This window comes from Coturnix japonica, chromosome 2 (assembly GCF_054131305.1).
Source record: "Coturnix japonica strain WE chromosome 2, WE-NBRP24, whole genome shotgun sequence".
NCBI classification, from domain to species: Eukaryota; Metazoa; Chordata; class Aves; order Galliformes; family Phasianidae; genus Coturnix; species Coturnix japonica.
The window spans coordinates 52,638,022-52,663,891 of record NC_140664.1 but is presented as its reverse complement, the minus strand read 5'-3'; the positions used below and the strand labels follow the sequence as shown (position 1 = coordinate 52,663,891).

At 36.8% G+C, this 25,870-nt stretch overlaps 1 protein-coding gene across 4 annotated transcripts in view; it reads right to left on the bottom strand.

Annotated features, from left to right (window-relative positions):
• Positions 1-25,870, bottom strand: part of ZNF407 (zinc finger protein 407) — a 329,424-nt gene that overhangs the window by 83,774 nt on the left and 219,780 nt on the right. For all 4 annotated transcript variants that reach the window (XM_015855154.2, XM_085539782.1, XM_085539783.1 and 1 more), the window contains exon 8: positions 11,538-11,716. In XM_015855154.2, coding sequence (XP_015710640.2) covers positions 11,538-11,716 — 179 coding nt within the window. The remainder of the gene's footprint in view (positions 1-11,537; positions 11,717-25,870) is intronic.

Sequence of the window (25,870 nt, the reverse complement as noted above, 5' to 3'; positions counted from 1 at the left end):
TCAGTCGCTGTCAGGTGATAGAACAGGCAGTGATGTACTGTATTTTTCAGCTCAGAATCCATACCAAACTAAGAAATCAATGCAGATTAGCAAGTCTTTAGATAGAAAAATTGCCAAATAAGTTTTGGTTCTATCTGATAAAAATTAAGCCAAATCACGAAAATACAGAAATTTGTCACATATATTTTCAGCAATACATGAAACTACTTTACTTATGTGGCGAAATAATTGTGCTTGAATGCAATAGATGAAATAAACTCAGTTTCAGGTTTCACAGCATAGCTACTACAGGTTCTAGCTTACAAAATTAAATGCCTACCCAAATTCTGCCTTCCATTATCATTAGAAACTCAGTATAATTTAGAAATTCACAGTCCCTACCTCGCTGAAAGACATTCATAACAGTTGAACACACTTAAAATTCCATTTCTGAATGATGACAGTAAAAAAAGTTTACCGGAAAATGAAAATATGCAATTTGAGTTACCACCTACCTCATATAACTGGAAAAATAACTGCCTTTAATTCTAAGCATCTTAGAAGCCTAAGGCCTTCAGTTGTTGGAATATATCTCGCTCCATACAATCCAGACTGTAGCAGAGGGTGACATTTCAGCACAACTTGCAGTCTGGGAACTTGGCCTGGCTTCCTCACCAGAAATTTAGCAGTTATGTTTATATGCAATTCTTTGGAAAATTTTAATTCACATATATGAGTCAGATAAGGTAGGCTTTCCAATAAAAATTTGGCTTAATAATAATAATAAAAAAGCTTAGAATACATCTTCTATATATTCTTAAAAAGAAAAAAAGGAACCTGGTAGTAAGTATGTGACCAATGCTACTAATTGCTAATACTCTTCTACTTACATTCAGAAAGTCACAAAAAAATGAGGACTGTTTGGCTCATTTTCATCCATGTAGCCAAAATCTATTAGAAATTTTTCTATCTGTCATCTTTAAACCTACTTCCACACACATTTCTCATGTAGGTGCATGTGTTCAATTACCATCCCCTGGAAATAAGAGACAGTACATGGAAAACTAACCTAAAACACTAAAACAAAGCAACAGATATTAATGTTTACTAATATTTAGACATGGATATCTTGTGAAGCCTGTGAAAGGGACACAACCACATGTGGAAAACCAGAACTGCTTTGGGAAATGTAATGCAACACTATGTTACAAAAATCAAATTCAACTGCACTGAGAGCTTGCTTAATCAAAAACACATTAAATTTTAAACTAAGGTACAATTCCTTTCTATAACAAACCTATTTCTACATTTTCCAAGAAGGACACCTACTTTTCTGCCCATCAGCATCAGTGTCTCTTCAGACTACTAGATAACCAAGGTATTATCTTCCCCTCCACCCTTGCCCCAGATAATTTCATCTCTAAAGTTCCTTCTGGATGCTATAACTTCAAAATGGACCAAGTCTTCTAAATCTTCAACAAACTCTCTTCAGAAAACTTTAATCTGCCATTACTTTTAAGACTAAAAAGTACCATTTTGGCAAGTCACAAAAGAGGTAGACATAGCTTAGAGTGCCATATGGTAGTTTTTTTAACATTTTGTTATGAGTTTGTTAACTACCTCTGCAATGCCATTATATTCCTAAAAACTATACAGGAACCAACTATTTCCAACATACACTAATTGACAAGGAAATTTCAGTTTCTGGGAGAAAAAAAAAACAAACCAAAACATATATAGGTTTCTGAAATGTCATTTGAGTAGTAATCAATCCTTCAGGTATCTGAAAAATCCTCTTAAGCCTTGTGCAGAAACCTGTCCAGCAGCTTTGCTCCCAGTGTCTCGCATCTCTGGTACTTCTCTCAGCCCAGCCTCTATAGTGGGCAGCAGTGTCTTTAGCCCAGTACTGTGGAACTCAGCCAGTGATTTGTATTATCTGTAGCCCAAAGTTTTCATTTATGCACAGGTTCCCATGCAGTTTACACGAAAATTGCATTCACTTCAAGGTCTCTTTGTACTATCTGCCAATACAATATGAAAGTCAGACTGCAAAAGCTTAGAGAAGGAAAACATCTGTATTAGATCTGTAGCAGTTTTTGTACACCTGATTTCTTTGACATTAGATATTGATGAGCATGCACTCTTTCCAATAAATGCAAGAACTTCATAAAATATCTGAAATTCAGAAGATATACATTTATCTCCCCATTTAGAACCAGGGTTCCTCAACTAGCTGATGCGTCAAGAGTCAAGAGAGATTATATCTGTTTCCATGTTTTCTTTAGATGATAAAAGAATTACAGAGAGTCTGCATGCAATGTATTTATATGATGGTTTCATATCATGCTCTTCTATGTTCACCAAGAAACTGAAACAATCTTTCTTCTGTGAGACTTCTACCAATCTTCATTTCCTTTAGTGCAAACAGTTACAGATAAGCTCCTCTTTGAATTGATAATTTTTTAGAGGTCATTCAGCCCATAATTTCAGGTCCTAGTCACTATCCTGATGGTCCTTCTTAGGAAATTGGACCCAGTGGGAACGTTTTTTCCTTCTGCTTAGTCTATGGGTCAGCATTTTCCTTCCCTTGTACTTCTTAATTCCCTTAAGTGGCAATTATTTAAGGCACAGTTAGAGATGGTGCAATCTACATTCATCCAATAAAACCTAAATATTAAAAAGGACAGAAAAATCCAGCATGGTTACTAAGGATATATGGGAGAGCATTTAGCATTTGAAAGGTACCAAAGACCTGGTAAATGAAAAGATGGGAAAAATTATGAAGAACTACTGGAAGTAAAGTAGAAATTAGAAGAAGTACAAAAGAACACGTGTACCAGACAGACAAGGCATCCCTGCTTGCAAAAGGTCAAGATCCAAGATACCACGTCAAGAAATTAATGGAATGTCGGTGCAGCATATGTTGGATCAATGAAAGCAAACAAAAAGAAAGCCCAAAAGAAATTTTAAAAATCAGCATGGAATGCCAATGATTTGTGATTCATTGGAGCAATTACTATTGAGGGCACTTCTCCTTGCTAATGACTTGATCTAGTAAAGTACACAAGTAATGCTTGATTCAGTCCTCCTCTATCTATCATTATCCACATATACTTAAACACATTTCTGATTGCAGAATTACTCGGTATTATTTTTTCTATTTTGTGTAGTAGCAAAATTTTGTCTAATAAACAATTCTGTAATTAAAAACAAAAAAGAAAATTGAGACAATGGCTTGCAAGTAAATCAAAAGAGACTTGCATATAATAATCATTTAAATGATTTATTAGGAGCATACTCTTTCAGTGCACGTTGTTGAGATGTTGGTAGCACCTCATATGAAATAGAAGATTTAATGTCCACTCAATAATGTATAGCCACACTGACAAAGGCCAACAGGTGGTGGTATTATGAAGGCAAAGTTAACTTTAGTATATTGTTAACACTGAAACCTCCCTGGATGATACACTAAGAAATCTACTCCTAAAAGAATTTCTCCTCATAGGAAAAGAAATTCAATTTTATAATATTATGGGTGGACAATCTCCAAATTTAAAAACATCCTGCATAACTCCTGTACAATATACATCTTTACTTTTTCATGCTTCTTCAAAGTTTATCATTATTTTTTATTTCAAAAGTTTTCTTGATGAAATTAATATATTGATTTTAGTGTTTATCTCATAATGTTTATATAAAAATATTTGAATACAAATGCTTCATTTAATACTTAGATTTGCCACATACCAATATACATACTTATTTTTCCTGGCAGAATACATTACTTTGCCTTCCTAGATGTGCTACCTCATCTTTAGGGACTTCTACTTCTCTACTTTAATATTTAAGCCTTGCTTTAAAAGTTTTATGTTAGAATATCCTATTCTTAGCAGAAAATAGCCAATAATGTGTCTCGTGTTCTTCATGAAGGATTTAATATCTATTAGTGTAATGAAGTAATACCTTGGAGTAAGATTACCTCCTTTTCATCGGTGAATCTGAAATCCATGCAAAGGCAACAGTCTTTGAGAACACAACTAGGGAAGCAGTACGTGTCTACCAACATCATGCAATGGATTACAAAGAGCTTGGGAAGCAGACCTCTGTCTGTCCAATGATTTTTTGAGGGCAGATAGGTGGGCATAAGGACTCAACAGAGACATATGGTCTGATTTTTGGGTGTTTCTGTGTGGAGCCAGGAGCTGGACTCAGTGGTTCTGAAGCGTCTTTGATTTTGTGATTTCAAAACTGATGAGAACTTCTGTTTTGGGCAGTGTGGCGAAGCTGACACCCAGGTCAGGTGAAATGTTCCTTCCCCATGAATCATGAAAGCACGAAGAAGCATGATAGGAAAGCAGATGTGAGATATCACAGAATTCTAGCCCCCAGATTATTTATTTAGACAGAGGCAAGGAGACTCAAACAAGTCACTCTGGAAGAAAATTAGCTACCTATTACAAATTGGGATGGACCTTTAGAGAAGAATGAGGGGCAGGAAACCCCCTGAGCAGGGGAATGTGGGCAGAAAGGCATTAACAGGATGCCAGATTACAACTATGAGAGTCACTGGTGCTACAGATTATAAAAAACACTTGCGTAATGAACCTACAGCACAGCATCAAATCTGCTAGAAAAATGGTGCATTCTGTGACAAACATAATCCTCCCACTGATCAGAGGCAGTAAGGGACCTTCCAGACTTTGTTCTAGGCAATATTTTTCCTTTTTCTTAAAATTATATCCCAAACATTTTTTCCTTAATGAGATTTATGCTTTTCACTCTCATTTGAGAATAGCATTCACTTAATGCAATATTACTAATGTTAACAGTGATTGCTTTTTTTGCATGTTAGATGATGTAACATTGTAATATTTGCATCAAAATACTTCAGCACTCTCTTTCATGTCACTCAGCAGCACTAAGTGATGACTTTTCAGGACAAGGAGCTAAGGAACCATGAAATGAATGACCAGTGCCTTCAACAGGACTAGCAAAACCTACATTTTACACAAGCAAAAAATAAAATAAAATAAAAAAAAATAAAAATATCACATCTTTCTTCATGTCACTGGGTACCTGGAAAGTACCAACTCTGTGGCCATGACCACTCAGATAGAGACAGAGGCTACGGAAGTTCTTCCAGGCATACAGTGACTCCTAATAGAAGACAGAAGATACAAAAATAATCAACTGACTCCTGTTTTAGGGTCTTGTGTTTTTTTTTTTTGTTGTTGTTGTTAATGTAGATTAATTTTCCCTGAAACACAATAATACTTAATCTACATAGGTTACAAGGAACCTAGCTTTCTCCTTTACAAACAGCAAATCACTTATACTAGGTTTTTATTTCAAGCACACACTGAAATTATTATTCTTCACAAAAGAGGAAAGGGAGTGTCTGCCAATCAACATGACGTGCTATTGAAAGACTGGCACTAATAGCTATGACAAGAGCAAACCTGTTTGAAGCAGAGCTGCTGCTGCTTTTCGTTTTCTATTCTTCTTCTTTTTTTTTAAGTATATCAGCTATCAAAAATAATATTTTATCTGACTAACAACCCAAGCAGTATTCCTACAGAAAAATCTCCTCCCTGATTTGCTTATATCTAGCAATGGCAGATTTTTAATATTGACTTAAATTAAATAAAACATACTTTAACTGCTGTAAACTCTGATAAAGACTAAGAGTACAACTACATCAAGGCTAAGTTTAATATGCTTTAAAATAAAATTGTTTAGCTGTCCTTTGGAGGCTTTACTTAATGTTTGTTATACATGTCTGCACAAGACCTTAACTGATTTGCACTTCCATTATTTCACCCATAAACAGCATTCACTGAATTTATATTTCCATGGCATGATGAATTCAGAGAATATAACAGTAAACAGTGACTATTATTTTATTTTTCCTAATTTGTTTCCAACTTTGGATTTTCTACTAAAAAGTCAGAGGTTGTAAAAAAGATAAAGGAAAAAATAAATTTAAAATAGAAAAGCTCTAGAACAGATATAATTGCTATATTATCAGTTTATGTGTGTCCAATTCACATTCTGAATAAGTCTGCAGTTTCCACTTGGTAATACAGTTATACCTTGATAAAATCACATAATAGATCACACCATAACTTTTAGCAATCAATTTTTTCTCTTAATAATTTGATAAATGTAGCTGTCAAGTGGGATAAAGATCACAATTTTATTTGGGATTAACTATTTGAACTTTCAGAATTCTGTTCATGAATATTGCAACTGTTACAACTGATAGCATCACAATTTGGTCCCTTGTTGATGATGTAATCAGGTTGCAGCTTGCTGGTACGGCTTGCTTTCTCAAAAGGTAAAGAAATAGAAAGAGAAAAGTGTGGAGGACACAGCCTTCTGAAAACTGAACTTCAAAAAACTTAAACAAAATATTTTTCAAACTTATGAATAAAAGTGATTTTACTGTAAGCTTTTCCTTTTTTGTGTGTTTTGGTTTTTTTTTTTTTTCCCTCCTTCCTCTGCTCCCTGGAAGAGCTAAAACTGTTCTGAACTAAAAAAAGAGCAGGATGTAGGCCTGGCTTGCTGAACAGATGCTTAATTGATCTGTCATTTTCATTTATGTCAGATTTCAGAAGCCAATAACAAAAGAATTGCCAAACAGAAAAGCAGAATTTCCTAGGAATTCTTCTAACGCCTCTTAAAGTTAAAAATACATCTGTTCCTATGCATTTTATTCAGAATTTCAAACTACGTTTCAGAGAGGCAGATATATCTATCAGTCAGCCACATGTACTTCAGGTTCAGAGAGAAAGAATTCAGTGTTGATGATGGGAATGTCATCTCCAAGAAGACCACACTAGAGAGAATTTACATGTGTCCTCAGCTGTTCCAGCACCTACACACTCTAGATGAAACCATTATCAACAGGCTGTTTTAAGACTGAAGGGCAGAAAGGACCATTAGATAATAGCCTGACTTCTGGTACATCAAAGCCCATTAAATTACCTTAAATAAGTATTGTGGTGTGCCCAGCAAACTCCGGCCTTACTAAAGGCTATCTTCCAAGAAGACATCCAGTTTTCTCAAAGTTCAAAAGACTGGAACAGGGAAAATTTCTTCTGCTAGTTTCTGTTGGAGCTCAATCAAACTCATACTTAAGCATTTGCACCTTGCTTCTCATTTCAATGTCTGACTATGCAGTCAGTAACTATTTTTCTTGGACTTTTCTCAGCTAGATTAGAAGTAGCTCACAGCTGATATTTTCTCCCTGTGAAGCAACTCATACACTATAATCAAGTGCCTATCTATCATTTTGGTCATGAATTATGTAACTCTTCATGAGCACTAAGCCTTCAATCACCACGTAGGCAGCAAACTGCCAAAACACAATCATTATGATCTTTGTTCTGTGGATGCCCAACCCCAGAGACACCTATAATTTTCACGGCGGCACATGCACAGAGCTCTTCTTCCAAGCAGGCCCCAGAACAGGGCTGCACAGCCAGGGGATGTGGCTTTTCCTTCTGCCAGGATCCAAAGGAATAAGCAGTTCTCCACCCCTGCGTGCTCCCAGGGTGGCAGAAACATGCAGAGCATGCTGGATAATTTGAATGCTTCATAAGCATAGGATTGCTTTCGAGGAAAGAAGGGACATACCAAAGAATACAATAAATTGATCTGCCTTCCTTATTTTTTTTTAGTTCAGAAGAAATAGTTCATGGCCACTAATTCTAAATTAGTAGAACAGCTCCAAATTTTCTGTTCGATGTCTTAAGCAGTTCCATAATCACATAAATGACTACAGTGAAACCATTTTTAAGCAGTTCTTTTTGCCTTGAACTATGTCAGCATTTCATCTAATTTGAACAAGGGGAAACTCAGAGAGCAAGCCCATTATAAGAATAACACAGAACAAAAAGGGTTATTCCAGTTTCCCAGAACAGCACTCATTCTCAAAGATCACGTTCGTTTCTGCAGCGCAGAAAATGATACAGATAAAAATGATATTGTTGCATAACTTTCAATGCAATCAAAACAATAATTAGTAAACTACTTTTTTCTCTCTGAAGATGTTTTTGTCTTATGGCCAGTTTAACAGCCACACAAGACTACAGTGCACACAGTGAGATGCCATGGTTCCTGCAGCTACTGGAATAATGGAGATGTTGATTCACGGGTATTACTTTCTTTGGATATAAATAATGCATCATAACAGTATCATAATGCTTATAAGACAACAGCTCCTAAGTGGTGACCATTTACTTCAAACTAAAATTATCACTACCAAGCAATGCTGTTGGAAAGCAGACAAAGCATGGAGGAAAACAGCTGGAGAACCCATCCCTTTATCTTCTACCACAAGTACTGGTCATTCTCTTGTTCCATTTCTCAAAGCATTCAAGTTCAGTTAAACTCATTGTTGAGAAGCAGCATCAACTGGGAGGAAACAAACATCCAAGAAACTTGGAAATGCAATGTACACCCAAAAATTCCTTCAGCTTACTCTGAAGTAGTCTTATGATAAGGAGAAGTCCACGATAACCGGCTCAGAAAAATATACTTTAACAAAAATCTCACTTAAATAAACAAACAAAAAACAACTAACTCATGGCCTTCAACATGACATGAAAATTCTCTTACTGTATTAATATCATATTCAGGAGGACAAATCTTCAGATTTGTACGTGTACAACAATAATATGAATAGTTTCCATTATAACCAAATTGCCACAACTAAAACATTACCTGCAGGAACCCTTAGCTTGCTTATTATTCCATTTCAGTTCTAGAACTGTAAAATCTCTCAGTGTCTTAACTGTCACTTCATGAAAAAAATAAATAAATATTATGGATATTCAGCAATCACTGCATTTCTAGATGATTATTATTTAAAAAAAAAAACAAAAAACAAAATTTCAAATTCAATAAGCAACTCAGGAAAATGGGTTTTAGAATATCAAGAGACAAGCATAAAACTCTTACCAAACAAAATGACATTTCAAAACCAGATTTGATGATTTGTGTAAAAAGAAGAGGTTAAACACTCAAGCTGGTATTCAAAGGAGAATCTGGCAAGTGCAATTTGTAATTTTATGTGCAGATGCACATATACCTTTGTTGGCATGCGTGCATTAAAGGTCTGCTGCTCAAAGTAAGTAGGTTTTAAAACTAAAGGCAGCAGTATTCTCTAGATCGTTACTGTTTGAAAATGGTGATTCTTAATGTTTATAAGGGAAAATGGGAAAACAGCTGTACATCTCCCTGTATGATAGAGCGTATAGCAACAAGGGGAAAGAAAAGCTGCAGACCTATTTTTATGGCATTTCCATACATTAGTTCCCCACATCACAAAGGATTTCAAAGATGCAAAACAGAAAGGGCTGTCACATATCAATTACAGTATCCTCCCTATTCACATAGCAGCTAACGTGTTCTCCATTCCACAGCATTCAAAAGGCAGCTTCTTCAAACTCCTTGCCACAGACCCCACATAACAGTGTATTAACTGCCAAAGAAAACTGGACTGAAATTAGTATTATGACAAAGACCATGAACTCTGAATTATAAATCCAGTTGCTGATCTCAATGTCACAAATGGCGCAAGTGGTAGAAGTGTTGCAACGCGGCATTCCTACCACTTGCACCACCAGGGCACCCTTTCATTTGTCTCTTCTCTAGAATCTTTAACTCACAAATGTCCAGCAGTCAGAAATTGACTGAACAGAAGAAATGAAAAACCTTTTAATTTAAGTCTGATGTAAATGCAAAAGAATCACTGAGGTATTTCTTCCCAAAAGGAAAATACAATATCATCATTTCAGCCATGGAATTATGTGAACAATATTTCAACATTTTGGTTTTCTACCACTTCTAGACTAGCAGAGCAATAATGAGGTGACAGCCAGTTCTTACTAATACTAATATGCTTGTACAGAACCCTATTAAGCGTAAGGGAATTTTTCCAGTATAAAAATTAATACATAAAAAATAGATATTGTTAAGATGCAACACATTTATGACAGTTTTCCTATGTTGCCAAGACAAGCAAGTTCAATAGTTTTAACCACATTACGCTACAACGAGCAATTAATTTGGTTAGATATTGAGTTTTGAACAAGCAATGCACAGATTTTGAAATTTTAGAAAAATGTCAGTAGTTCTACCAGTGTTACCTCTTTCACATATGAGAAACGTATATTTGTCTATTGAAAACATTTTAATTACTACATTATCTTAAGTGGGATTATGACAGTAAGAATCCAACATTGTCTGGATTAAAGCTGAGTTCAATATTCACTCAAGTTAGTCAGAACTATGGCAAAGCATGATCAGTTTTCTGACCTATTTTAAAATTGGTATTCTGCCAACTGGCACTTTTTTGTACATCCAGATATTATCCACCATATGCTGACACGACCTGATGATTGGTTCCAAAATGAAGTGGAATATTTGGCAAATAGAAATATATGGTACAAATTACACACTGCCTCTAGTCAGGAAAGTAAGCAGTCATTCTGAGACAACGAAAGGTTTTAAAATAACTTCTGTGTACACACTGCAGAATGCTAGATAGAGAGCTTTCACTCAGGTCATTTTTATCATGTGTACGTGACTAAAAAATTAAGAGATAATTTCTTACAGAAGAAGGTTCCAACCTGACAGAACAGTACTAATAGCAGGACTTTATCGGAAGATTAATTTGCATCTTAAGGAAGATTTGGCCCATGTAGCTTCTTCCTCCTCTGTATGGGAAGAGTTTGGGAATTCCAAACTCTTTCTTCTCACCATCTTTTCTTTTTTCCTCTCCTCTGACTTATCTGTCCTCTCAGCAATGTCTAACTGATCTGCCTCTCCTGAATTAAGATCAAATTTCATTCAAGTTCACCATTGTTCCTAGCCTCCTCCCACTAAACTGTTTTATCCCATTCTCATGCTAAAAAAAAAATAAATCAATTTTGTTGCTCTTCTATTCTGAACTTTACAATCCCTGCAATATGTAAATAAATACATTTTTCTAAGTAGAAAACATCCAAAGCTTTTTCTTTTAATTCTGCTCCTAAAGCAATATTCTTTTTGCATTCCTCCAGCGATTTTCTCATGTATGCTCTCCAGTGTAAAGCCTCAAAACATACATGGAAGTTATTGTTAGATCTCTGATGCTAAACACTGTTCTGTTGTAATGAAATATAGCAATTTTTGTAGTTCATTCCCTTGCCACTGTATTCCTATGGAATTTTGGTCTTCTGTTCTTAGGGGATTTACTACATATGTTAAAAAAATATTTCTCTAAAATGTCTCAACAAAATTACAAAATGAGGCATCATCTTAATAGCAAATTTCTGATGTTCAAAAATTGGACTGTAATCCTTGCTTATGAAACACGAATGGATTTCAGTGCTTGATGCATGACCTTCTCCCCTTGTGAAAACTTGCAGAGGACCAAACACATTTGAAAATCATGTTCTTCTTCAGAATAAATGACAGGAACAGAACAGCTAGCTTTCTTACTGCTATCATTTAAGCATGTTCACCTGGAAAAGTGAAGAGTTTGTAAGCAAAGGAAAGAATGACCTTACCAGCATGTAGGTACGCCAGATCAGGATTTTCAATATCTGGGTGTAGTTCTTTCAAGTGGTTACGAAACTCTACAGGGATATTGGTTCCATAGTCACATTTAGGGCAATTATACATTTTCACTCCTTCATGCTTTCCTGTATGCAAAATGTGTTTACGGATGTTTTCAGCACAGTTAGATCTGAAAAGGAATGGAAAAATAAAGAAATATGTTATATAATAATTTATTCACTACTAATCATTCAAACTCTTGCTGAAAATAAAATCTACTTTTATAACAGAAAATGGGTAGTTGTCACTCATTTTTCATTATCTGCCCAGTTCTTACATTCTTAAGTTCTGTACAGATGTTTTTTGCATGAAAGCTCCCAAAGCTTTTTCAGGTTAACTGAACAATGCATCAGAATCAGATGCATTTCAAAATGAACAGTTCCCACATTTGCAGAAGTCTTACTGTTTTTAATTTCCTAGATGTCAGTCAGCGATGGAGAGAAATTAAGCAAAACTGGTGTTTGTGTAACTATTCTGAGCTCTAGGCCCTGAATAATCCCTTCTACTGATATGCATGGATACCTACAGATGTACTCCAATTGTATTCAGGTAAACCTACACTATGGAGCTCTTAGACTCTAGAGGAATTTCAGCAAATGATTTTCTTAAGGATATTCCACAGACTTCTGCTTCACCTTATTAAATTTTCCTATACAAGTGAGCTGTTTACATCTTTTAGATTGTGATTTACTCCTGAAAAACAGCTGTACAATCACTGAAGTTTTCATATATAACAGTCAGAATACATATGCAATCAGTTTTAAGCACTTCAAGGAAATGCCTCCAATGATATTACTGAGAAAAAGTGAATAGAGGAAGTCTATACAATTACTTTGTATACACAAAGAGATCCAGGATGTAGTTTTTAATTTTCAGTCTTTAAACTGTTGGTCTTAATCAAAAATTATTTTGCATTACAATTTTGTACTTGGTCAGAACATGCAATAAAAGCCACATACAGTATAATGCTATTTCTTTTACCTCTAGCAGAAATAACCAATGATTATTTTTGAAAGAATGGTTTACACACAATTTCTTTTGCAGAATTTTGTAGCATCATACACTATTAGCTTTAAATTAAGAACATTAATTTAGCTTAGCTGAAAAAAATAACAGACAACCAAACATTCATAAACACTCATACAGACAATGGTAGTATTTTGAGCAACCGATTGTTTACTTGTCACTGTTACAAATATCACAGTAACGAGCACCTAAAAAACAAAAAAAAGACCCACATAATAAACTGGAAGTAGCAGCTTGAAGTTCTGTTGGAGTGCTTGTCTCTCCATTGGAGATGGTCATAGTAAAGATGATATCTGCCTTACGGTGCTGCCAAAGCTCACCCTCTGTCAGCTCCATCTGCTATATACTAGTATAATGATCAGACTCCTAAGAATGTCAGGGAAGACACTTATGTTCACTGAAAAATACGGGAAATATTGGTCCTCAGCATCTTTCAGAATTCAGGCCTGAAAAAATTACAGTGTTCATAAATGTTCTTAAAGTGAAACATGTATTTTATACAAAAAATGGATAGCATACACTGCAATGAAAGCAGAAGACAATTTCGTAACCTTCTATCATGGGTTATACTTTAAAGGGCAATAGATTAAAGTAGAGCATACAAATCTGAAATAAAACGGCTAGGTTCTTTTAGTTCAGCTCTCATAGTATGTTCAGGAGAGATATATAAAACTTTTTGCTTTGAAATATTTCTGTGAAATATATAAAGGATCTGTGGAAACCTATGAAACAGTTGTGAAGAAAACCCGGCCTGTTCGAGTCATAAAAGGCCAGTCCTATCTCCTTTGATTTGTGAATTTGCTCCAGCCACTCAAATGGAGCAATCCTAAAATCTCATTTATTTAGCTCTCAGTATAATTGTGTCTAAACATGCCCACATACTGATACATCCATCGTGAGAAACCAAAATAAATTAAAAATAATAATCTATTTTTTCCATGTGATGAGCTTAAAAAGGCATAATCAAAATGAGGAATATGAGTTCACAAGGCCTTTCAAATGGACTCTCATATTAGGCTGCAATGCAACAATTGAAATCATAAAGTAAACCAAGAAGGTAACAACGAGCAAATCCAAGCACTTTTGAAGCCAAGTGATACCCTTAAATATGACATGACTAAAGTGTACTGCATATAAAATGTTGGGTTTTTTTTAATTATTCAGTGTTCTTCATCTGTTTTGCTAGCAGTCTTCTCAAGTACTGTACGAATATGTTATTGTATGTCTGACAAAAAAAAAATAAAATAAAATAAAAACAAAACACAACACACACCACAATTCCATGCATCTCCTATACTAAACATGGAGCTCTGTGATTTTAAACAGTGCTGCATTTTCATTAAAGCTATGCTGCGATAAACATCTAACTAAAATATTATACTAGTGCAACAGTGATGATAGCTAAACATTTGACAGGCTTTGTGCTATAAAATTAGCTTCCAGGAGTCTATAAACTTTGAGATAAAGATTCCTTTTGTTCTGAAATTTGGCAATGTAGATCCCAGCACAAAAGAAAATGTTTGAACAAAGTCTGTCTGTTTTTGAGTTCCACTCTATATTACAGCAGCAAACAAATAAAAGCATCTTTTGAAAATAATAAGCCCGTGTTCCAGTAAGGCTAAACCAGAGCTTTTTAGTTAAATTATTATCATTATTTCTTAATATAAGTATGCTTTTCTCCTTATGATCCATTTTGCATTTTCTAAATCAAATGTATGTATTTCTGGCAATTTTTCCACACTCTGAAATAACAGGAAGGGCACTCATTAGAGAGACTTAATTAGTCTGAAGCTATAGTCTGTGGGTTTGTATTTAATGCTGATGCAGAGAAGCAGAACTGAAATTTCTGTTTTCTAGTGCTTCTTGCATTTCTTATCAGAAACAAAGAAAGGTTTATGAGACAATGCAAATTCCATGACAAATCTATTACAGGGAAGTGGAAAACCTTTCAGTATATTCTTGGTTGTCCACTGCTACACATGATGAAAGATGACATGAGACACTGCAGAAGAACTGGAAATGTGAGGAGATCAGCCCATACTTCCCATAAGGGCAACAAACCTGTTTGACTTCCCCTATCAAAGACTGATATATTGGGAAGGGTGTAGGTGTTATTTCCTCTGCTTATGGCCAGAAAAGCTCCTGCATTCCTATAAGGGACAGAACTGTGAAGTAAAGGAGATAGATAGCAAATTTCTCCTGAGAAATCCAGCCATTGCTTACGAGTAACAGATAGCTTCTCTCTGGCTGAAGATAAAAAAGTTGTGGTTTTTTTTTTTTTGTTTTGTTTTTATCTTCAGTGTTCATCATATAGTGATGCATTCACATCACTGTTCCAGACGCACATTTATATTGTCATTAGATGCCCATTCCCACCAACCAGTTATTTCACTTTCCTGACAAATTAAGTATTGGAATATCAAAAGCCAGTAATAACTTGTCCATTGTAAAGTTTTGTTGCTACACAATTGCAGAATGGTTGATTGAAAGGGACTTCTTGTCCCTTCCAACAGGAGGGAGGTCATCTTTCCAAATCTGTCTGCACAAGTAGAGCCAGCTGGAGGCCTTTTCCCAGGCCCACAGTCAGGTGTCTTTTAAAGATCCCCAAATTACTTCCAATGTCACTGCCACTTCTAAACCAAATCTCTGAATACTGATAACCATTGAGACAGGAACAGCACACCACAGCAAAGAAGCTGCATGGGTATTGTAACAGCAAATAATACTCAGCCTCTAATGGACATCTCTGATTATATCCTACCACAGTGAGGCTCAAAGCTCATCTATAGTAGAGTCTAAGGCAAAGCTAGCTAGTCTAAGGATGGGAAGAAATTAGCAGTACAGCAATTAGAAATTCTGTGGGCAGCCGTGCCAGCACCTCACCACCTTCTATGCAAATAATTTCTTCCTAATATCACATCTAAACTTCCCCTTTTAGTTTAAAACCATTCCCAATAGTCCTATCACTACTAGACTGTAAGGAAGAAAACAGTGCTGTTCCTCTGATCCCTGGAACACTGCCCCTGCTCAGCCATTTTCTCAATTACACTGGGAAGACACTGACTGGATTCTTCAGCAAAACTAGGTCCTTCCCATTAAGAACAGCAATACTATTAGGAGTTTCACAATAACAGAGCACAGATGCACACTTCGCAGGAAGCATAAGCGAGAATTCAAAGTCAGTGGCAAGGAACCATGCAAGAAACAATGTGCCTTGGAGCAAGTTTGCATTGGATGGAAATGGTCAGCCTGAAAGTCTGAGTTAGCATCGGTCACTAGTCCCCACCATCTCTCCACCACCTCCTATGACTCCTAGCCAGCCAGGGAGCAACACAACTGGTAAGAGACAAGCCTCAGGCATCCCTTCCCCATGCAGAGTGGCTCAGCCCTCCTGCTGGCTGGCAGGAAGGGATTGTGCTCAGTCCCTTCCTAGCCAACAGTCTGGTTTAAGCAGCCCATGCAAACAGCAGAATTTAGCAGCTGCAGCTGGGACTGTCCAAAAGTAGAGGTATCACTTATGTGGCATTCTGGAAATGAAAAAAAAAAACACCTTAAGTTCATAAAACCTGTTATGTTACTTCTAAACATGCCCATCAATAACATGAACACTTCTGTATTTTCTAAGGGTTTTGTACACAATAATATATTAGCATTGTATTCAACAACATGAAAAACTCATTGTGAAATGTAGCAGGAAACAAGCCATTTTTATTAAGATGTTTGTCCTAATTTCACTTTCCTATTAGTAACTCTTCCATTATACAGTGCCTGACGTTTTCAAAAAGGTGCTTACTGTAAGACATGGAAACAGAAGGTTTTGAAGGTACAAATGAGGCAAAAAAGTTAATTATCTCACTCAGATTTTAAAATGTTAGCATTTTACAGGGGTCATATTTGCACAAACTAAACCTTTTTCAAAAAGATTTCTCCAGGACACCAGGTACAAATATCCTCATGCTGCAGAGAGATGCATATAACCTAAAGGCCTTCTGACAGCTCCATGGATGTCACTATTTACAACATGAAAACAAACACAGTGATACAGCCAACTGAGTGAAAAGATTTCTATTTTTTTCCTGCTAGTCAGTATGAATCAAGTTCACTCCAGTACAAAGAGCACTCTGAAGGTCTTCTGCACTGTTTATACCCTGCTATGCATTGTATGAGAAGCACACAAATGGCACTATTTTGACTGAAGCACAGCAAAGTCACTGTATACTTTCTTTCATAAATCCAACCAGCTATGATGAAATCAAACTTCCCAAGAAAATAGTATGTATCAAAGACTCCTCTTTGGTTAATATGTGAGGATACTAACAAACAGACAAATATCGCAGGTGTCTTTTTTACAGAAAATGCCAGATAATTTGGATAACTGACCTTGGTAATTGCAGGTTTGATTTTAACTGGAAAAGCAGAATCATGGATTTTTCAAAACACAAGGCCATAAAGAACATTTAGCTTGACCTCATGGATTCCTCAGTTCACAGAAAGTTTGCCCAGTGCAAACTGTTTGGTGCTAAAACATTATTTTCTGAGACACACTGAAATCCAAAGGAAAACAAAGGGGAATCACTGTAGTCATAGGCAAATCACACCACAGTTAATCAATTACAATTCAAAGTATTTCTTACACTATGGCATCCAGCTAATAGATGCTGCTGCATGTCTGATACTTGCTGTTCAATTGAAGAGCTCCTCTGCTATCCAAACTCCTGTTGGAAGTTCAGCTTTAGTACAGAGGTAGAGTTATTTCCATTCCACTTTGGGAAATCACCAAACTTCTCCTAAATCCTTTTCAATTGTAAACATTATTTTAATATATAAATACCAGAAAGCACTTTGCATACGTACTACACACACAGATGCTAGAAATTCCCTTTTCTCAGGATTCTCAGCCAAACCTGGATTCTGGCAGCTCCTCGATACTCCTCAGCATGCCAAGAGCTCCTGTTCATTCAGTTGTGTGGAGATCTTTCAATTTCCTGCATCGTCGCTACATCTGAAAACACTACCTTTCTTATCTGATTTCATTTCTTATTCATATTAAACTGTATGAAGACTGGCACCTGACAGAGCAATGGCATAATTCTGTAATGGGATGGAAGGTACTATGATACTAGCAGGGCAGCAAAGTGTTCAGCAAATGAGAACAAGCCAAAGTGCAGCACCTGCAGAACTGAAGGATAAGAACTGCATACTGTTGGAAAATCGCAGGTAAGCAGAGATCTCTGGCAAGAGATGCCCTCATCTGTACTGCCAACCCTTAAATGAGGTCTGGGAAGGGGTGGATCCTGGCTCCACCCCTTCCTGACAATTGGATGCACTGCATGCACCTGAGCTCCCCTGGGTTGGCCCTGCCTTCCCACCAGGTGCTCAATCACTGGTTCAGGCCACGACTTAGCATTTCCACTACCGATGTAAAGAATGTAATGGGCAACACCTTCTTGACAGGAGTGCTAGAGGTCAATACACTATCGCCCAAGAAACAGTAAAAGACAAATGAAAATGTCATGGACAAAAATACATTTTGAAATGTATTAACATCATAATCATAACAGAACTGTAATTGTAATTATACATTAACACACATATGTAACATAAATGTGCATACACATATGAGAAATGTGATACATTTTCATACATTTTCTCAGTCTTTTTAGCATACACCCAGATAACCTTTTCCTCACTTTTTCTACTTTACAAGCAAAAATCCTGTGTTGTGTTTTAAGTTTTAAATGAAGAAGAAAGAATCACATAAATAGACAAGCTGTGCAACCATCTTCAATTATCAAGTGACTTATGGCATTGTTGCTAGAATTAGCAACATTCAGCTCCAGGCAAACTTGGGAGGTCAACTACAATGTACCTAATGCAAGCTCAGTTCTGCCTATGTACCTGCTGGCAGGCACCTCCTTATGCTGTCCACCTCTTGTGGACAGTGGCAAGGAACTGATGGGGACAGCAACATCTTGTACCAGCATAGCTGTTTCTACAGTGAACATCAGTCTACAGCTGATGCTTTTAAACCATACTGAGCTAAACTGACCGCAATACACATACATCGTGCCACAAAATGCATGCTTAACAATCTGGTGGCTGCTTACATTGCTGTGATTTCCATGTCTTCCCATGCATTGCATGTATTGTCATTCAGAAAATATGAAGTAGCCCATAAAAGAGCGCACACTACATTTACATGTTTAAATGAGATTTTATGACACAGCCAGATTCACAAAGAAAATAATAAAAATGTATTTGGGATTTATTCTGACAGTATTGTAGAAACACCCTGGGATAATAATCATTACACTCACTGCTTTTCTACATTTATAGCTTTGCATTTTTTTCTATAATGATCTATTTGTTATGACATACAGTATGTGTGACAGATGTCCAGTGCTGGCTGCTAAAAAGTAGCTGAGCCCTGTAGGGAAGCAGCAAAAACTCGTGCGTCAGCACTGAAAATGATGGAAGATTGATAATTACTGCTTGTGCCACAGCTCCATTCAGCAGACTAGCATGTCCAAAACGTAACCTGGTCACAGATTTACTATTTTACTTACAATGAGCAAACATCCCAATTTCAAAGAATTGTTCATTACAAATGGAGGTGCTAAAAGAGTCGGTCATCACAGCCAAAACACACTCATTTAAAGGCAACTTCAGGGCAATTCTGATTCTAAGGGGAATAAGAAGTGAAGTGGTCTAGTTTAGCTTACCTGCTAGGAATCTGTAAGGCAGGTTACAACCCTACACTGTGAACAACCAATGTATAAGAACAGCACTGGTGATGAGACCAATGCATGAATTTTCAGTCATTTCACAACACTTCACTACATAAAGAAAGTTTTATTTTTGCCAAAAATAACCTTGCATTGCAAGGGAATAATGGCTTCCTGCCCTAGATGTTCCTATTATCTCTGCTTTCTTCAGGAAGAGATTAACAGGAATCATTCAGACAGAAAGCTAGAAGTTATGTCTACCACTAGAAGTGGGAGGAGGAGCAGGTGGAAGGGGGACGCAGAGGCAGGGCATGTGCTTCTTGAGGAAAAGAAAATAAAGTACATTTTCAAAGCCTCCTGCTGAAAACTCTCCCTAACATTTAACAGGACTGCAGACTTCAGCCTCCCTGCATACAGAGGCAGCCCTGCCATGGCTGGGCTCACAGGCCTCCCGGCAAGGACTGCCTTCAGCATGAGGGAAGCTGAGGCCTGCTGTATGCAGCACGCTGCTGCACCGTGTCAGCCAAGGTTTAAGTGGCAGCAATAGCAGGTGGAGTTCATCTATTTCACAGTAATGGAGAATAATCACTCCATTGTTCGTGGGCTTCCTCCCTCCCCCTTTCTGTTCCTGGTGGAGCAGATGGCATAAAATAGAAGTTGGTCTGAGAAATGGCATTTCTGCAGTGGTATAAGGACAGAGACTGGGCTTTAAGCATCATAGGCCCTGATTTAGCAAGGTAGTTAGGCACTTGTGCAGCTTAAGCACAAGCAGCCCCAGTGACTTGAAAAGGATGACTCACAAGTTTAAATTTATGAACATGATCAAATATCTTGCTGAAATGAGGCCATGGAAAGCATCCACTTTTTCAAAAAGCTAGAAGGAATTTAACTGAAGACACACTTTCCCTTTCAACATCAATTTTTCCCCTATTGTACTTCCTTTAATGACCACATAAAGTTACTGAACAATTCTGTAGGGTCTGTTTGTATATCCTCAGAACCTATAAAGTATTTTCTCAAATATAAAAGTGCAGATGGAGCCTAAGAAAGGGTGTGGAGTTTAAAGGCTGCAATGAGATGAATCTGGATTCCTAATGTTGCTGGAGTCAGAAAGGATAGCAGCAGACCCTAAAGGCTGCCTGTCAATCAGAGATGCAGATGGCACTTCTTCCAAATGGCCTTTGTGTCAGTTCCTTCAGCCATTTTAGTGACAACACGGCTCCCTAGAGGGCAAATCCTGTTGCTCTGCAGCCTGGATTCACATCCAGGGCACTGTGGTCTGTACAATCTCTGTTCAAAGTAGGTTTTTTTTTAATGCTAATATATTGCTTCTTCTTGCCCTGTATCCCAGCCTGACTGCCCCCCCCCCCCCCCCCCCCATGCAAAAAGAGATGGTCATTTTCTTCCTCATTTCAAATGTTCCAATTTATCTTTGGAATAAGCATTAATTGTCTGAAAGATGCACTTTTGTTATGCATGTTGAAATTATATTAAAAAATACAGATTATTACTAATAACACAAGTCATAGCGAGTAGAATGCTTTCGGAAGCTAGGTCTGTTCAATCAAAGCCATGCATCAGGTTTCATGCCTCTGCACAGAGCATGCAAGTAACCCATAGAATGATAGAATACAGTGAAAAACATGAAGGTTGAATTTAGGGATTAGTGAAACAACAGTTTAAGGTGAGCTTCCAGTGTGATGCTGTAAGAACAAAGGTTCCATGTAATCTTTAGAAGTATAAACAAGAAAGTAGCAAACAAATGTAAGGATGCAGTGTTCTTTCTGTGAAAAAGAAGAAACTAATTACAGCGTATCTACTTCCCACATTACTGCCTACCATTTAGAAAGGACACAAAAAGCTACAAAATGGTTATAAATGGAAATACAAATTAAGGGAGGGAGGAGGAAGGGAAGGAACCAAAATTGAAAAACTCTCTGAAAAACTTGTTACGTTCGAGCCTGGGAAACGAGTAGCAGAATGAAGGCATGATTAAGGGATACTTTGAGAAAATCTGTGGCAAAACAAAAATAATAACTAGGACTTAAAATCAAATGAGAAATAAAGCAGAATTTCTTCAGCAATTACAGCAATTAGCCCTTCATTTAAGGTGAATGGCTTCTCCAACTTTAGATCTTTTCAAATCCAACCTGAGTATCTTTCTAAAAGACAAAATTTAGTCAAACACGGGAGGCTCAGTACAGAGCAAAGTGGAAAAAAAACATGCAGTTTATTTTACATAGAAGGTCAGACTGGCTGAGCTTAAGGCTTTCTCCAGGCTCAAAGTCTATAAGAAGTAAAGTTTAAGTCTGTAAAATGTCATTGTGAGGTCAGACATTTATTGTTACCATGATGTCATGGAAATTTGTTCAGTCTGCAAATTAAAATATATCCTTCCTGGCTGTCAATACTGCAAAACCACCTTATGTTCTGAAAGTCAAATTTGGTTCTTTCACTGGAGATATGATTGATTGGCTGATCTGAGATCTGCCTTGAAAGTATATATCGGAGAAACATCACTCTCTTCACATTATGTCCTCATAATGCCATTGTCTGCACAAAAATAAGTAAATGCAGCATTTGGCTCTGTACTTTCAGCTTACTTCACAGTCATCATTCACCCAAGGAAATTCTGTTTTGAGAGTAGGAAGCAGCAAAACTTATTCTTTGTTCCTTTGAGAGTACATCTGCCTGTAAGGATGTCCTACAGATCAGTAAGAAATTGTAGTTTTCACATAGGCAGGTTTTCAAAGTACAGCAACACATCAAGTTCAGCATGCTACACAATTTACTAAGGGATACTGGATGGAATAGAGTTGAATGAATGTGCTGAACTATGTATTTAAATTACCTAGCGTACCTAGTGCACATACACACAGCAAAATATATAAGGTTTTCTGGTACTGATAAGTGTTTCTGGCACTTCTTCAGACTTCAAAGTCCCAGATAAGTTGTCTTGTAAAATTATTTGTTTCATATTGGACCACTCAAATTAAATAAACCATTATATGAATAAATAATTACTGTTCTTTCAACTACACGAAACTATGTCTGAATACTAGATATAGTATTTTGACTAGATGAGAAATCATGGCAAGACTAAGTCTTGACTGAGAAGCACAGGAATTGCCTGAAGTGTATTGCTTCAGAAAGCTGACAGAAACCCAAGAAGAAAATAACTTAATCACCAAGGAAAAGCCTTCTGATCATACGTGCAAAGATTTGGTCCTAATGAAAAACAACAACAACAATATACCATATTACATGAAAATAACTCCCTTTTATTTGGTATAGTTTGTGGTATGGATTTGCCTTTTTGACCACAGAGGGTTAACCTGAGAAAAGGGAAAGGTAAAATATGAAACCTGTTCTTTGGCTTCATCTTTCACATTCCCATATCATGCTAGAGCAGAAACTAATGAACTTGCTCATCTTTGAAAGTCCTTCTGCATGCTTCTTCCTTCACCCTTAACTCTGATTCTCGTGGACCTTCCCTTATGTGTGTGCCAATTTTAGTGATATAATACGTGCACTTTTATTAGTTGTGTTCTGATGATTTCTACTGAGAGATACTTAAAGCTTATACAAGTCAAAAACTATTGTATCACTTCTGAAGAAAACTAATAGGGCAGAGTCACTGAATGATAAGAGAGAGAGAGACCACTGAATTTATTTAATAATCCATGTCCATTTCACAAAAATGGCCTGTGTAATCCTTTTAAAAATAATAACCTGTTCATTTCAGTCCTTGCACAATGCTTCCCTTTGTCCCTTGTAAGTCTCTCAAATGTCTTATTTTAAAGGAATATATAGTACTCCCGGAAGACATTTTCCCATTTCTATTCTCTTCAACTCCTGTGAGCCCTTGTTCTGTGTGATAAGGCAATCTCCTTCGGGATCTGAGCTGTGTAGTTTCGCACCACGAGTGACAAGGACTCGACTTGAATAACTGCTGTGCGCAGGTTGTAATTATGTCAGCTGGAGTGTTGAACAAGGGGACTGATTAATGTGAGCCCCAGCCCAGGCACAGTCCCTATCAAAACCTTCGTGCAGACCAGCAGTGGGGATGGGTTAAAGCAGAAAGACAAAACATGCTGTATCGTCCATGATAGATGAATTGCTCCAACAGTCTTCAGGCAGATGTTCCAGGACAGTATAATATACAATTACTCTGCCTTATCACCTTCCCAGGGACAATAAAGCTTCCTCCTTCTATAGCTCATGTGAGTGAAGGCAAAATTAGTTTTACTTTTACAACACTGACTCACTTATCATGTTGCCTTGATTGTGCTTTTACAGCTAAAGAAAACATATATTCCACTCTTAAACAAAACAAAACAAAAACCAAAACAAATAATCAAAAAAAAAGGAATAGAATCCCACAGTCTTCACCTTCAATATAAAACCAAAAGATTCTTTTGAATCTGTTTTGCACTACAGTCGCAACAACTAACTTTAGAACATCTAGACATATTCATAGGCTTAATGTCACATATATGTATACAGAAGAACATTACGGAATCAAGTTAGAATGCAGAAACAGTAAAAACAAACCCACAAAACCACCCATAGGTTCTTTACAAAAGATGCTGTCTATGTGAATAACATCCCTTTAGTGACTGTTTTAACTAAGCACACATTCTAAAAATACCACAGTACTCTTGTAAAACAATTCTTTGAGACGTCATTAATCCACATACCTCTTTAGAGGCCATAGGAGTTTGCTGTGTAACTACTATAAATAATCCAAGCATTTTCCAAAAAGTAAGCACAAATTAAGTAAATAGTAGGAATGTATGCAGAAAGCTATACGTATAATTATTTCTTTTTTGTTACCAAATGGATGCATACAAGTTTATGTTATTTTTTTTCATTCCTTAGGGGATGGAAATAGACTATCAGGGCTACTTCCACTGGTTTGCAGAACAGCAGCTTACTATCATGAAGTGAACAGTAAAAGAAGAAGATGCTCATAATATCCTGGTATCATTTCTTTCTAGATACTTCTTGGTTATAGATTAGAAAGCTGTGCTATAAAGAAAACAGACTAAATATTTTAGCTTGCATTCTAAGATCCATTGCTTTTTGTGCTACCCTTTCTCCAGCTATATAATAATGACACAATATAAAAAACAAAACAGAAGAAAAACAACAACAAAAATGCAGTCAGAAATGCATTCAGAGAGACACATATTCTAAGGTCAGGTTTAATAACAATACCAGACTAAAACAGCCAAGGCTGATCCTGACAGTGCTTAAGACCGCGTAGACTGAAGTATTTGAAAAATCTATTTATATACATTTAGTTCTCATGAAAGGTATTGGGTTACTAGTCCTAGCAATGAGAGATTAGATTTGCTAAGGAGTCTATGGGAATTAGGCACTGAAACTGCACTTCAACTGAATGCAGGCTTCCAGCTGTTCAAGCTTCTTTGAGGTTTTAGCCATTAAAGACTATCGCAGTCTTGGCAACAGTAGGGTTTCACCAAAAGGGTACAGGCTTTCTTATACTCCTGTGTTGAAATGCAATCCTGTATTTATGATGTGAAGACTGGCTCCAAGAAAACTGGTATGTTCCCACTGCTCAGTCATTGACTTGAGAGGATACCATTACAGAATGATGTTATGCCACACATTGCATGGAAGAAGCAGAGAAAAGTCAGAAACACTACAGTCTGAATGCTGAAAAGGATGTGACAATCAGAAAACAGGCAAAAGGAAAGACAACATCTGTAATATAGGGTAGAAATAAGCTTTTGATGCCCCATCCTTGGATGTATTCAAGTCTGGGCAGCCTGGTCTAATGGTTGATGACCCTGCCCACAGCATAGGGTTTAAACTAGATGAACTATGAGATCCTTTTCAACCCTGGCCAGTCTATGATATTATGATTTTGTTTGATTCGGGTATGTTGTTGGGCATGGCAGTACTAGAAGACAACTGAGCCCATTTACCAAAACAGTTAGTGGAAATAGGAGAGACCTAATGTAGGTCTCAAGATTTGATTAAATTAGGTGCCTCCTTTTTCTAAAAATAAGTGTAGGTAACCTATGTGAAGCATCAGGAGCTCCTATCTGCTCAGGAAAAGAAAGCACTGGTTATACCTCCTTAGCCTTCTATAAATCAAGGTACTAATCTTGGAAACAGAAATCCTGAGTTTTGGGCTGCCCTTATCTTCATAAGGGCTGAATCAAATTTTCCTGAGTCCCTGAAAAGTGTATTAGCTGGCATTAAATATCCTGCACACACTCTTTCTTTCTGAAATTCTGCCAATGAGCAGCAAGGAACAGCTAGAAACCTAAAGAACTTCTAATTCCTCTTTTGGCATTACGCTTCTGTTTTCATTTATGATCCCTATATAAATTTCCTACAAAATCCAAACAGCTGACGCCCAAGAGCCAGTTCTGTGTCCTCTCATCTTGAAATCCTAAATACTAATTAGAATCAAGCTTTGAATGGCATAGCTGCTATTAATTAAATGAATCTTGGTTTGTCTAGTTTTCAGGTCTTTAACATATACCCCAAAAATACAA